Consider the following 13,887-nt stretch of genomic DNA (forward strand, 5'->3'; position numbering starts at 1 on the left):
CCTAGAATTGAAACACCAATCCTTGGAGCAGCGTTTAGGGGCATTGGAGGATTCTTCCATCTGAACCCAGGAGAACCTGCAAACTACAATTCTGAGGTTCGAAGATTTTGAAAACCAGTCTAGACAAGACAATATTCACATCCGGAATTGGGGGAAGTGGGGAGCAGAAGGACCACATCTTGAAGCACTTGTGATTAGGCTATTTGCATAACCTTTGGGAGGTCAGCAGGTTAATATTATATTAGAGCAGGCTCATTGTGTGGGTCCACAGGTGCAGAAAGGACAGTGGCCTCGAGATGTCCTAGTGAATCTGTACTCCTTTAAGGTCAAAGAAGCCATCTTACAAGCACCTCGGAAAGCTGACAGGGTCTCCTTCCAGGGGGGGCAACATATTGTCTATATCAGGAAATTTCACCAGCCACGTTAGGAAGACGACTTCAGTTCAAACCAATCACGGACAAACTCTGCAAGGACAACGTCAAACACAGATGGACCTTTCCATTTGGCCTTGCCTTCCTCTACCAGAATAAACCACACCATTTTACAGACCTGGGTCTGTCGCTGTAAGACTGCAATGGAGCACATGGGCCCCAGGAGCCCTCTGGTGCTGGTCCCTCGGCAGGACTGGACAAGGGATCATGGCTCCCTCAGGGGCATCCAAAGAAGCAGGGAAGGAAATGGGGCCATGGGGAATCAGGCCCCTCTAAGTAATTTGTGACTGACTCCCCTTACCTGTGTATCCTGATAATATCCTTTACACCATTTGTTCTCATGGGCCAATTAGGCTCCAAACTATGGAGGGGGACCTCTACTATATACTTAAACTGTGCTGGTATACAGACTATTACTAGGTGAACCTCTGTCTAGGCATACCTTCCTCTGAAGGTGCTGTAATGAAGCCTTGATGGTAATGGCTTTTTTTACGAATGCTTCAGCGGGAACGGACTTAAATGCCCGCAATGTTACAATATTGTGATTAGTTATGTCATTTTAGGGGATTGAAATCCCCAACAGTTCAACCTTATTAGGGTAAAAGTCACTAGGTGACCGGGGCACGAGTCTTCAAGCCAAAGGCTAAGCTCACTCCTGTATCCCATTAAAAAAAACTAGGATTCACAACAGAACTTCTCTAAGGCCCTGAAAAGATCAGTACGAGAGATAGGGCTTGTAGATGCATGGAGACATTTCCACCAGAAACCCAAGATTACACATTTTATTCCCATCGAAACTACTCCAGGCTTGATTATATATTCAATAGTCAATCTCACATACACTCCATCGTGACATCAGAATTCCACCCTGTCCCCCTTTCAGACCATGCCCCTAGAATGTTGACACTGGAGTGGTCTCTTCCCAAGTCTTAATACTGTAGATGGCTCTTCCCCAACCCTGTAGTCAGAGATCGGCTATTTAAGGACGAGTTGTGCAAAACTATTAAGGAATTCTTTAATTTTAACAATCCTCTGGACACTGATGTCTCCAACAATTGGGAGTCCTTCAAGGCGGTTACAAAGGGGAAATGCATTTTCCTAATGTCCACCCTATTTAAGCAAAAACAAAGAACAGGAACGACTGACACTGGAGAGAGACCTCAAGACTGCAGAACAGGCGCATAAAGAATCTCCTACTTTACAATGCCAACAGAAGGTAATAGCTCTCCGGAGGAAACTGAACGCAATTTACACTAATAGGGCAGAGTTTACAATGTTCTGTCTTAAATATGGTGCGTACATCCCAGGAAACAAGATAGGAACATGCTTAGCATGCCAACTGAGAGTAAAACAAGAAAAAGACTATATAACTCACCTAAGTATAGAGGGTACACTACCTCAAGGAAGTCCACCTTCCACAAGTCACTGACGACCAAAATGTAGTTTTAAGTAGCCCCATCATGGAAGATAAAATCTGAATAGCCATAGCCTCCCTCAAACTCCACAAATCACCAGGCACAGATGGCGTCACAGCTCAATTTTCCAAAACCTTTAGCTCGGACTTGGTAGCCCACTTAACTAAACTGTATAACCAGATAGCAACAGGATACGGGGTCACTCATTCTATGAGTGAAGCCTTGCTATCTGTTCTCCCTAAACCAGGGAAAGACCCACATTACTGTTTTTCCTTTAGACCTACTGCTCTTCTAGATTTAGATGTCAAACTGTACACTAATATATTAGTGAGCAGACTGGAGAACATCCTACCGGACTTGATCCACCCAGACTAGCCCCGGTTTGTCAAGGAGAGGCAAACTCACAACAATTTACTTTGGGTGATCCACCTGGTGGAAAAAGTCACTACAAACAGATTCCAGCAGTTTTAGTAGCACTGGACGCCGAAAAGGTGTTTGACTAAGCGGACTGGTCTTTCCATTTTCAGAGCATGAAAGGTTTTGGAATCAGTGATCAATTTACTACCATGGTCTAAGCCAATTACATCTGCCCCTGGTCACAGGTCGTGGTAAATGGAGTCAACTCAGATCCTTTTCACTTAGAGGGAGGCAACCACCAGGGGTGCCCACACTCCCCTGTTTGCTCTCAGCATAGAGCCCCTGGCAGCAAAGGTGCAGCAGAAGGGGGAGATCCAGAGTATTCCCTTTGGGTCCCATGCCCACAAGATTTCATTATTTGCAGATGATGTACTACTGTCCTTAACATCCTCAACAATTTCTCTTGTGACTTTGCAGCTGAGACCGGCAAGGGGTGGATGGGGTACTGCGTCAATCTTTCCAAATCATACCTTCTTAATCCAACCCTCCTGCCAGCTGAGATGGAGGCACTGGCCCATACTACTCCACTGTGTCAAGAAAGAACCTACATACCTGGGAAACGAGATTACCCCAAGAATTTCTGAGCTTTATAAAGCCAACTATCCCCCGCTACTACACAACTCAGGGTAGACCTTAAGTGTTGGGCTCACCTTCATATATCATGGCTAGGGAGTATCCACAACATAAAGATTATTTATTATTTTTATTTCAAGGCCTTTTGATTCCAGTGGAGAGAGCATTCTTCTCAATATGGCGCACTCGCCTAATCAAATTCAGCTGACAAGACCGCAGAGCCAGGCTCTCAAATAGAGTACTCAGCCTGCCGAAGGAAGCAGGAGGACTGGCCCTTCTGGATTTCCCCTCCTACTACAAGGCAGCACAACTGAGAGTGATCAAGTAATGGTCACTCCGTGAGTCGGATAAACACTGGCTCCATATGGACAGTGCAGTGGTCGCCGCTACATCTGGGACCTTTTATGGAAACCCAAGGCCGATCAACCTATTAACGCGCACTTAAGCACAGCTACAAAAACGACCCTTGATGTAAGGGCTGGCGTGCATCGCTCAGGGGCCTGGGCCAAGTTTCCCTCTCTGCTCACACCCATCCACTTTGATCTGGCCTTCCCAACTGCACTTACCCTGAGACAATTTGATCGTTGAAAGGAAGGGGATTGCGTAATACCCGATTTGTTCCACGGTTTGGATGTCCTCACCTTTGGCAACTGCCAAAATAATTTTGGGGTATCAACATCAGAAAGATACCATTACGCACAATTAAGACACTGGTTACTCCAACCTGAGATGCAGGAGGAGGCCAGAAGGGATCTTTCCTCCATTGAAAAGTCTAATAAACAACCAAGGGGAACAAAAGGGGTTATTTCTTCCTTATTTGCACTCTTAATGGATACCTCTCCTAATGTCCCTCCCAGGCGTATGGAATTCTGGCCCTCGCAATTGGGGGAGGACATTGCTGATGATCAAAGGGACGGCTATGGCGAGATATCCTAAGGTTCAATCATTCCAAGGGGATGAGACAGGCTGACTACAAAGTTTTATAAGACTGATATCTTTACCCCACAAAACTCAAGAGAATTTTCCCTAACACATCAGATGTATCCTAGAGGGGTGCGGGTTGTTGGGAGATTTTCGCCATAAATGGTGTGACTGTCGCATGATCCGTCTATGCTCTGAGATTTTAGCATAAATTAAAGAAATCTGGGTTATCCAGACCGGCAACACCAGGGTGTGTTCTCTTCGGATTAAGAGACAAGTCCCTTAAACAGCAAACCTCGAGCAATCATTCCATTCTCTGGTTATGCTTGGGAGCCGCTACATTTGCACTAGCAGTGGCATGGAAGAACTCTGCTGCTCCCTCAATGGAATGCCAGACTCTGGCAAGCACTGACTACGGAACGCCTGGAGAATATATTACGGGTCAAATTTAAAAATTCTGAATACACTTGGGGTCCCCTTGGTGTTTCATGTCCACTGGCCTCCTGCTTACTCCCTCTCCCACGTGCACCCGAGCGCTCCAGCTCCTTCAAATATAACCCCCCTGTGGGGTGCAGCTTGGCCTGTGAGACCCCGACTGGGAGGGAGCAAGTTTGATCAGACTACCCTCACACTACACATAATATGCATTCATACACTCTTCACTCATGGGTTTGGTTAAGTTTGTTAATTTTGTTTACTGGGATTTGGGGGGTGGGGGGTAAGGCACAGAAAAGGCGGTTAATTAGAAATGTACTGTCAACTCACTTGATAAATAGAGTGTCCTGCTGAAACTGTACTAGCATCAGGAAGGTGATGCTAATGTTTATATGTGACATGTGATAACACTGCCACTGTTATAACTTGAAAACTCAATCAAAACAGTTTGACTAAAAATATTTTTAGATATACCCCTGACTTACCCTTTAATAATAGGTATCCCAGATATGATTAAAACTTCAAACATTTCGGGTACAAGGTGAGATTATGATGGCCCATCCACCTGTGTACTTCTGCCACCATGTTTCAGCCATTCTGATAGCCCATGCGGGTCTCCAGCTTTCAACAGGGCTACTCTGATCCCTGCCTGGCTACATACTCATACCATGCAGATATAATGAGCCTATTGCTCTCTACCATCTTTCTGAGACTCTCCTATGAGAGAAGACCCTAAACTAAGGGTGGTTGGGATTTTTGCAATCAGATTAGGGAGACACTCCCTTTCGTCACATAATCATCAAGGGAATTTGCCTGCATTCGCACCTACCTAGCCTACTTTCTGCCAGTTGACAAACACCCACACCATACTACAAATGTAATTTTCATAATAAACATACTTAAAAAAAAAAAAATGAAATGTAGAAAGAATTAAAAATGTTAATGAGGTAAGTGATTTTAGTTTATAAATGATTTAAAAAATAATATTTAGAAATAGAATTTATAGATTTAGATTACTTTGTAATTAATACACATTTCATTTGAGAAAGTAATGTGTTGTACCTTTGTTATTTCCAGGTTAATATTATTTCTATTACGTTAGATTGGTATTTTATATTCAAATATTTATGGTTAATTAATGAAAATTACATTTCCCTATATTTTCCTGCATGGAAATAACTAAACTGGTGGAAGTGATTCTCTACTAATAGGTGAGAACGTTGCTAATAGTAACTTTAAACTTGTAAATTAAGTTGTAGGAAGCTTCACCCCCATCACTTGAGGTGGGGGAGACATGTATTCGTACATCTAGATGTATATTTCCTCTTAGAAATGGTAAAATAGCAAAAAAGATAGACCTAGCTGTAGCAGAAGAGCAAGAAGTGACTAGATCTGCACATGTAAATCTACCTTTATGAACAAATCTCTGAATAGCTATATTCACCTTAGCAATGAAATCATACATTTGAAAATCGAATTGCAATGTACTTACTGGAATTCTGTTTCTGGACCTAAAAACTGCAACTCTTCTGAGATCCTCTTCATTAGTATTATAAGGGACTACCAGAAGTGATGGGTATGTATCACACAGCTCATAATTATCATTTGCAAAAGTAATTCTCCACTTGAGGCTAGGCAAACCCTGAGAGTATAAGAAAATAAAGGTATGTTAGAAATAATCTCAAAAAAAGATAATACATTTAATTCCAATAGGGGTAATCAAAATGAAAGCAGTTGGAGGTAAGACCTACATGTAACTTCAACCAAAGCAAGAAAGCTGGGGTTCCTATTGACAGTTTACGTGAAAGTACATATGGTAGCAGTAAGCAAAATCTAGTTTATATTCTGTATCAATCTTAACACCTTAAGTGTTGAGGGTTCCTTCAGCCTTCCAACATCCAGTGCTGAGTGTTGTTTTTCTTTTTTAAATATTTGGAGCAGTTAGGCTTAGCCTTCACAACTTTTCGATAGAGATATCCTGGTCAACTGTACATCCCCCACTGCCTACTTCTCCCAAATGTTGGGGATTGTAAAGGTATGCAAGGTTTGTGGACTCTCCAGAGGCACTCAAAAAATACCCAAAATGTTGCTAAACATGGTTAAAAAAAAGAAAACGGGAAAAACATTTTCTTCAAGACAGGTTTTGCAATTTTCTAATCAGTGTTAAATATTTTGTATTTTGTTTGCTGTGTCTACATACCTTCAGTCTGTGGGGGGAAAATGTTTGAAACCCATGTGAAAACAAAGAAAACTAAACATTTATGGAAAGAAGAGAAAAAAAAAATCTGAATTTAATAAAGGGTTATTTGTGTAAATCCCTCAATGTTTTTCTCAGACAAATTCATTGTTAAAATAAAAAATTGTGAAAGTAGGGCGAAAAAGCGAAATACAAGATTTTTGCATCTGTAAGCTTTTGTAATGAAAGTGATCTATAAAAGTGATCAATATTTGCATCCATCACACTCTTTTGGTCACAGAGATACTTAGTGTTTGTTGGTTGTCTTAATAATTTTAAAAAACACAATGCGCAGAGCCATTAGCCTCGTTGAGACTGGTGAAAATTTCTCAGTGTTAAGACCACTCACAAATTCATAAGGAAAAAACAGTATTGGATAAAAATGAGTATGAAGAAAAGTTATGCATTTTTACAACATACCCAAAAATCTGAGAGTAAAAAAGAGATTATTCGTACCCTTTGAATTTTAGTTTACTTAAGTGATTCTGAGAATAATCTTCAAATTGTGATTTTATGCCCACTGACATTTTTACTTTGAAATCAGTATTTGGGCTTCGGGTTAACTGAAATCCTGGAAAACCTACCAACCCCAGACATTTCCGAACACCAAACTCCAGGAGAATCCAGAAGGATTTGGCTAGTGTGCATCCCCTACTTTTGCTCACCCAAAATGTTCTGCAAATGTCTAACTTTGGGTAAAATCAAACTTTCTGTGAGAGAAAGTACCTTAACTCTATGAAGAAAAACAGTACCTCATGTGTGTGGGTGAGCATACTTTCCAAAACGGGAAAAGCCCGGAAACAACCAGCGGAAGTGTTAAGAATTTTGCTTTAAACTTACGCCATTTTTTCTGATGTAGATGGCTGAGGTAATTGCACTGAAGACGGCCTGCACCCAGGAAGAACCTACTAACCCTGGACATTCTGAGAACCAGACACCAAAAGTAATCCAGGGTGGTATGGCTTGGATGGATCTGGGTATGTTTTTTTTACCCAGAATGCAGTGAGAATTTCAAAACTATAATCTCTATCCTCCACGCTGTAAAAGCAGTGTTGAGGATGTAGAGGTCATGTTCTTCGCATCCGAGGTCAATGATTTAATGGTTTTGAAACATGCCTTTAAATGTTAGGACTACTTCTGAGACTATACTTATATCAAAATGGATTTAGTGATCTGAGTGGCCAAACAAGATGGCCGAGTGGATGCGATACACATGGGCTCCACTGCAACACCAACGAAAAATCAAGGCAATTGACCCCTAGGAGCCCCAAATGGAACTGCCAAGTGATTCAGGGCTTGTGGAGAGTGTTTTTTTTTTTTTTTTTAACTTCTGGACCCACGAACCCGTAGAGTTCAACGCCGCCCCATGGGCGTGTGTCGGACACTGTGTTCAAGCTGTTAACAAAAATTAACAGATCACTTCATTTAGGAAGAGGGCAGAAAAATGAAGCCACTTAAATGTTATTCAAAGGTGACTGAAAAAAAATCCTTCTCTCTTTAGGGCCTGGTTATGGGCAAATTGGGAAATGCAGACTTCAGCCAACTCCTTCCTTAGGATATGGCAAAAAAAGATATCACTCATTCACGAGGTAAAATTTCAATAATTTCTTCAGATCTGAATGGCTTCTACAGGAACGGTAAGGGTGGTTTCAGCTGAGAGCCGAGCACGAAGGCCACTCAAACAGCTAAACCTAGGAGTGGATCTTGAGAATGAACCAAAACTTACATCTGTCTTTAATAGAAATAACAAGTAAAACACAGAGCCCTAAATCAGAAAGCCCTTTCCAAATATGCATTACATTCACAAGCAACACTGTATGTCCTAGTGATGTAACAAATAAAGCCGTAAACCTTATTAACATTCCAAACTTAAGAGATTCATAAAGAATCAGAGAACAAATGAAAATAGGTGTCCACATATGAAGCCTAAAACCGTATCCCTGCACGCAAAATCATTTGGTTAATATACATGAATCCATTTACGCACTGATAGCTACCCTGTTTAAAAGGAGAAGAAAACCAACAAAGACTGGCAAACCCGAGCACTGAGCTGGCCGAAAATATCCAGGTGGAAAATCCATGTAGTGAGTCTGTACTATAAAGGCAACTGCATGCGATATACAGCAAAAAAGTCAGCCATTTAAGGGTTAATATATATGAACCTGCACCCAATCACTCATATCTAGCAGCACAAGAGCAGTGCGGTCAAGCCAGGCACCTCTTTCTCTCCTGCTGCAATTGGCCTGATATCTCCACCAAGAAGGAGATTTATTGTGGGGGTGAGGATCATTAAAAATGAGGAAGCTGATTTTTTGGTTTGGAAGGTAACTACTCTAGAAAGTCTTGCTATTGGAGGTGCTGTATCTGGGGAGAGGACCATATGCGTTAGCCTTCATTATTATTTCGGCTAACTACATATGTAACCCTAAAATCTGCTAAAAACAATTGAGGAAAACCTTTAGATTGTTTTCAGATAAAAGAAAGTATGACCTTTGTGAAAATGACTGCTAAGGCATTCTATGGAGGGTGGGGTGAAAGAAATGAGAATGCTTTTGGACATAAAAATCTAGTAATTTACCGAGAACTCTTAAGGTGAAGAACCATGCTCTATAAAGCCTAGGGCTTACCCTACCATGCACATCTTTTAAGAAGGCTGAGAAGCCTAAGAATCTAGAAAATGCAGTGCCATTTTTAAATTATTAAAATATTACTACACTGACATACTAAAGATGCTAGAGTACGATCATATGTACATGCTTAAACAAACACACTCATTTTCAGTAACATACCTGTCTACGATATTCAGACATGGGTTCATAAACTGTCCAGCCATTTTCAGAATATTTTTCTTCATTTTGAAATGCAAATAAAAGCTGCAAATGAAAAAACAATTACGTTTCTTAAAATACTGTACATTGCAATATGTGTCACTTGTTGCAGCAATTTATTTTGGAGCCAAGTTAAATAAAATGTTCGGTTAAAAAAACAGTCTTATAAAGTACTCACACAACAATGATTTCCTGGCATTGAGAAGACCATAACAACAGACCATGGGCCCAATTTAATCATGACAGATGGCCTGTTGTTCCGCCAGGGCAATGGAGTGAATTACTCTGTTGCCATTTTGGAGGGACCGTTCTGTCCGATTAATAAATGACCACCATGCTGGCAGTCATTTATAAAGCACTGGCAGAAAGAGCCCTCATAGAAGTTCCTGTCAATGCATGTTTTCGTTTAGTGCAGAGCTCCATCAGTGGGACGGAGCCCTGCACAAAACAATTCTATTTTTTATTTTCAAAAAGAAAATCTTGCATCAAGATTTTCTTATTGAAAATGAAAATTATTTCCCCATTATTTCGTTTTTACAGTCCCTGGTGGTGATGGAGAGTAAATAAAACTGCTACCTGTCCGCCCATCCTGATTGGGCGGACAGACATATAGCCAGTTCTCCAACAGAAGTGCGGACCATTATCTTGACGGTAAGGATACTGCATTGTGACGGAGTATCCTTACCACCACTGTAGGAAGTTGGCTCTGTATATACTATCTCAAAGTGAGAGATAGTGTGCACAGAGTCCAAGGGTTCCCCTTAGAGGTTGATAGTGGCAAAATTAGATAATTCTAATGCTCTATTTTGTGGTAGTGTGGCCGAGCAGTAGGCTTATCAGAGGGTAGCGTTAAGCATTTGCTGTACACGCAAAGGCAATAAATGAGGAACACACACTCAAAGACCATTCCAGGCCAATAGGTTTTTATATAGAAACATATATTTTCTTAATTTATTTTAGAACCACAAGATTCAAGATTTGAAGTAAATACAAAAAAACAAGGTACTCCACACAGGTAAGTAAGGAACTTTGAATTAAAGCAGTAGTACACACAGTATAGATTAAAATGGCAAAAACCTATTTTAAAAGTGGACACAGTGCAAAAATCAACAGTTCCTGGGGGAGGTAAGTATGGTTAAGTTTCTGAGGTATGTGAAGCACTTACAAGTTCAGTTTCCTGGGCATAGGCAGCCCACCGTTGGGGGTTCAAGGCAACCCCAGAGTCACTGCACCAGCAACACAGGGCCGGGCAGGTACAGAGGTCAAAGGAGGGCCCAAAACACATAGGTGCCTATGGAGAACAGGGGTGCTCCAGTTCCAGTCTGCTCCAGTCCTCAGGGAGCAGACCAGGGGGGTTTTGTAGAGCACTGGGGGGGGGGGGGGGGCACAAACAGGCACACAAAACACACCCTCAGTGGCACAGGGGCAGCCGGGTGCAGTGTGCAAAGTTGGCGTCGGGTTTGTTATGGAAAGCAATGGAGGGACCCGGGGTCACTTAGGCGATGCAGACAGGGCACAGGGGGGGCTTCTTGGGCCAGCCACCGACCTGCGCTAGGTAGAGGGCCGCCTGCTGGTCACTCATGCACTGAAGGTTGGTCACTTTTGGTCATGGGGGCTGCTGGTGCAGTGCTTGGTCCAGGCGTCGGTTTCTTTGTTCCAGGCAGTCGCGGTTAGGGGGAGCCTCTAGATCCTCTCTTCAGGCATCGCTGTGAGGGTGCAGGGGGGTCGTCTCAGGTTACTCACGAGGTCGCAGTTGCCTGGGTGTCCTCTCTGCAGTGTTGGTTCTCTGGAGCTCGAGCCGGGGGCGTCGGGTGCAGTGTATGAAGTCTCACGCTTCCAGCAGGAAGAGTGAGTTCTTTAAAAATTGCAAAAATTTTGCTGTTGGTGAACAGTGCCGCTGTTCTCTGGATTTTCTTGGTCCTTTGGTTCAGGTCAGTCCTCAGATGTCGCCGGGTCCCTGTCTGATGGATCGCTGTGCAGGTTCTTTGAGTCTGGAGACAGGCCGGTAGGGCTGGGGCCAAGTCAGTTGTCGTCTCCGTCGTCTCTGCAGGGCTTTCAGGTCAGCAGTCCTTCTTTGTGTAGGTTGCAGGAATCTGATTTCCTGGGTTCTGGGTCGCCCCTAAATACTAAATTTAGGAGTGTGTTTTGGTCAGGAGGGTGGCTACACCCTCTTTGTCCCTCCTCCCTGAGGGGAGGGGGCACATACCTAATCCAATCTCAAGATGGAGGATTTCTAAAGGCAGGGGTCACCTCAGCTGAGGGCATCTTAGGGGCTCCTCCTTGTTTTCCTCATTATCTCCTCCAGCCTTGCCGCCAAAAGTGGGGGCAGTGGCCAGAGGGGTGGGCGTCTCCACTGGCTGGGATGCCCTGGGGTGCTGTAACAAAAGGCATGAGCCTTTAAGGCTCACCACCAGGTGTTACAGTTCCTGCAGGGGGAGGTGAGAAGCACCTTCACCCAGTACAGGCTTTGTTCCTGGCCACAGAGTGACAAAAGCACTGTTCCTATGTGGCTAGAAACTCGTCTGGTTGTGGCAGGCTGGCAGAAACTGGTCAGCCTAGCACTAGGAGTCGGACTGGTATTCAGGGGGCATCTCTAAGATGCCCTCTGGGTACATTTTACAATACATTACACACTGGCATCAGTGTGCATTTATTGTGCTGAGAAGTTTGATACCAAACTTATCAGGTTTCAGTGTAGCCATTATGGAACTGTGGAGTTTGTGTTTGACAAACTCCCAGACCATATACTCTTTATGGCTACCCTGCACTTACAATGTCTAAGGTTTTGCTTAGACACTGTAGGGGCATAGCGCTCATGCACATATGCCCTCACCTGTGGTATAGTGCACCCTGCCTTAGGGCTGTAAGGCCTGCTAGAGCGGTGACTTACCTATGCCACAGGCAGTGTGAGGGCATTGCACTCTGAGGGGAGTGCCATGTTGACTTAGTCATTTTCTCCCCACCAGCACACACAAGCTGTCAGACAGTGTGTATGTGCTGAGTGAGAGGTCCGCAGGGTGGCATAAGATATGCTGCAGCACTCAGAGACCTTCCCTGGCAACAGGGCCCTTGGTACCAAGGGTACCATTTACAAGGGACTTGTGTGCCAGGGCTGTGCCAATTGTGGGAACAAAGGTACAGTTTAGGGAAAGAACGCTGGTGCGGGGCCTGGTTAGCAGGGTACCAGCACACTTTCAATCATAACTGGCATCAACAAAAAGGCAAAAAGTCAGGGGGTAACCATGCCAAGGAGGCATTTCCTTACAACCATGATATAAATCAGGCCCTAGAGGCTACTAGAAAAACTCACAACCAGAGTTAAATGCAGTCAGCTGAGCAACTTAAAGTTGTAACCTTCATTCTGAAAAACTGTCTACATCGTAATTTCGCAAATATATTTATACAAGTGGTACCAAGGGCTTACATCTCATGAGTAATTATTGCACTGCAGTTGGAATTTTGGGGATTGGAGAGAGTGTATGAGACACAGCAGGAACACACAGCTGGCTCTGTCCCATAACGTGTGTTAATCTTAGGTGAGGGGTTGACTGGTTGTGTTCATGATGTACTTGGTAAATGGCTCACCACTAAAGGAAAGTCTAAATGATGATCTCTCTCCAGTGGGTACAATGTTCAGGGAGCAGAGGGGGCTTGGGGAGGTTAAAGTAAAAAGATAAAAGTGCAGGATGCAAATTAAAAAGCAAATGGTGGGAAAGGGAACCCATGGTACAAGATTCTAATGCACACATAAAATACATCAGAAGTGTAAGTGTAATGATGTAACATGGCTCCATGCCAGAACACTGGGCATGGAACCAGCTTGTTCTGAGGTTCTGTCATGCAGGGTTCTCTGCATGACAGTTGATATGCTGGCTGTTGGTTGAGGCTGTAATAAATACCTCCTACCACATATCTTCATCTGGTGTGGATTCACTTTATTACACTGGCGACGGTTGGGCGGAGAAAGGAACACAGAGGAAGGGACAGCCTCAACAACAACAAAGAAGGAAGAGCTTGGATTATTTAAGAGAAAAACGGAGATAACTTACAGAGACGTGCTGGGAGAGGATCGAGCGTCTTGCAGCATGTTCTAGCGGAGAAAAGTGTGAAATTGCGGTTGTAGGGGCTTTGTGGAAAGCTGTTTGAGCATTTACTGAGGATCAAAGTGGTCTCTGTATGCTTCACGACGTCAGAAGGTCAGTGAGCAATTGGAAAAGGACTGAAAGCTGTGGGAATTGTTGGCGGCCATCTTGAGTGTGGTGAAAGGAGAAAAACAAGCCAGATTGACTGAAGAAAATAGACTGGATGTTTAGTTGCAAGCCCAACTGCCTGAAGAAAACGGACCAAATGTTTTGTGGCGGCCATCTTAGATGAGGAAGAAGGAATTTTTTTTATTTTTAAATTTTTTTTTTTTTTTACAGCGCAATTGTTGGAGGACATCGAAGAAGAACATCGACGGTCTATTGGAAGTTGAAACTTAGACGGAAACTGGATAAGGATCACTATATTGGTTTGTGGTCACGGGAATATACATTTCTTTGGAAACTTTATTGCACTTGTGGAATACAAGTATTGGCCGTTGTAAAATGAATTAAACTGAAAAGGTCGTCTCTGCGGTGACAAACACACCT

The 13,887-nt window shown here is 43.2% G+C and overlaps 1 protein-coding gene across 1 annotated transcript in view; it reads right to left on the minus strand.

The window, feature by feature from the left end:
- Window positions 1–13,887, minus strand: part of MTM1 (myotubularin 1) — a 411,360-nt gene that overhangs the window by 208,860 nt on the left and 188,613 nt on the right. The window contains exons 7-8 of the mRNA XM_069212406.1: window positions 9,218–9,301; window positions 5,685–5,834 (exon numbers count right to left, since the gene is read on the minus strand). Of these exons, the coding sequence (XP_069068507.1) occupies window positions 5,685–5,834; window positions 9,218–9,301 (234 nt within the window). The remainder of the gene's footprint in view (window positions 1–5,684; window positions 5,835–9,217; window positions 9,302–13,887) is intronic.

This window comes from Pleurodeles waltl, chromosome 2_1 (genome assembly GCF_031143425.1).
Source record: "Pleurodeles waltl isolate 20211129_DDA chromosome 2_1, aPleWal1.hap1.20221129, whole genome shotgun sequence".
Classification (NCBI taxonomy): domain Eukaryota; kingdom Metazoa; phylum Chordata; class Amphibia; order Caudata; family Salamandridae; genus Pleurodeles; species Pleurodeles waltl.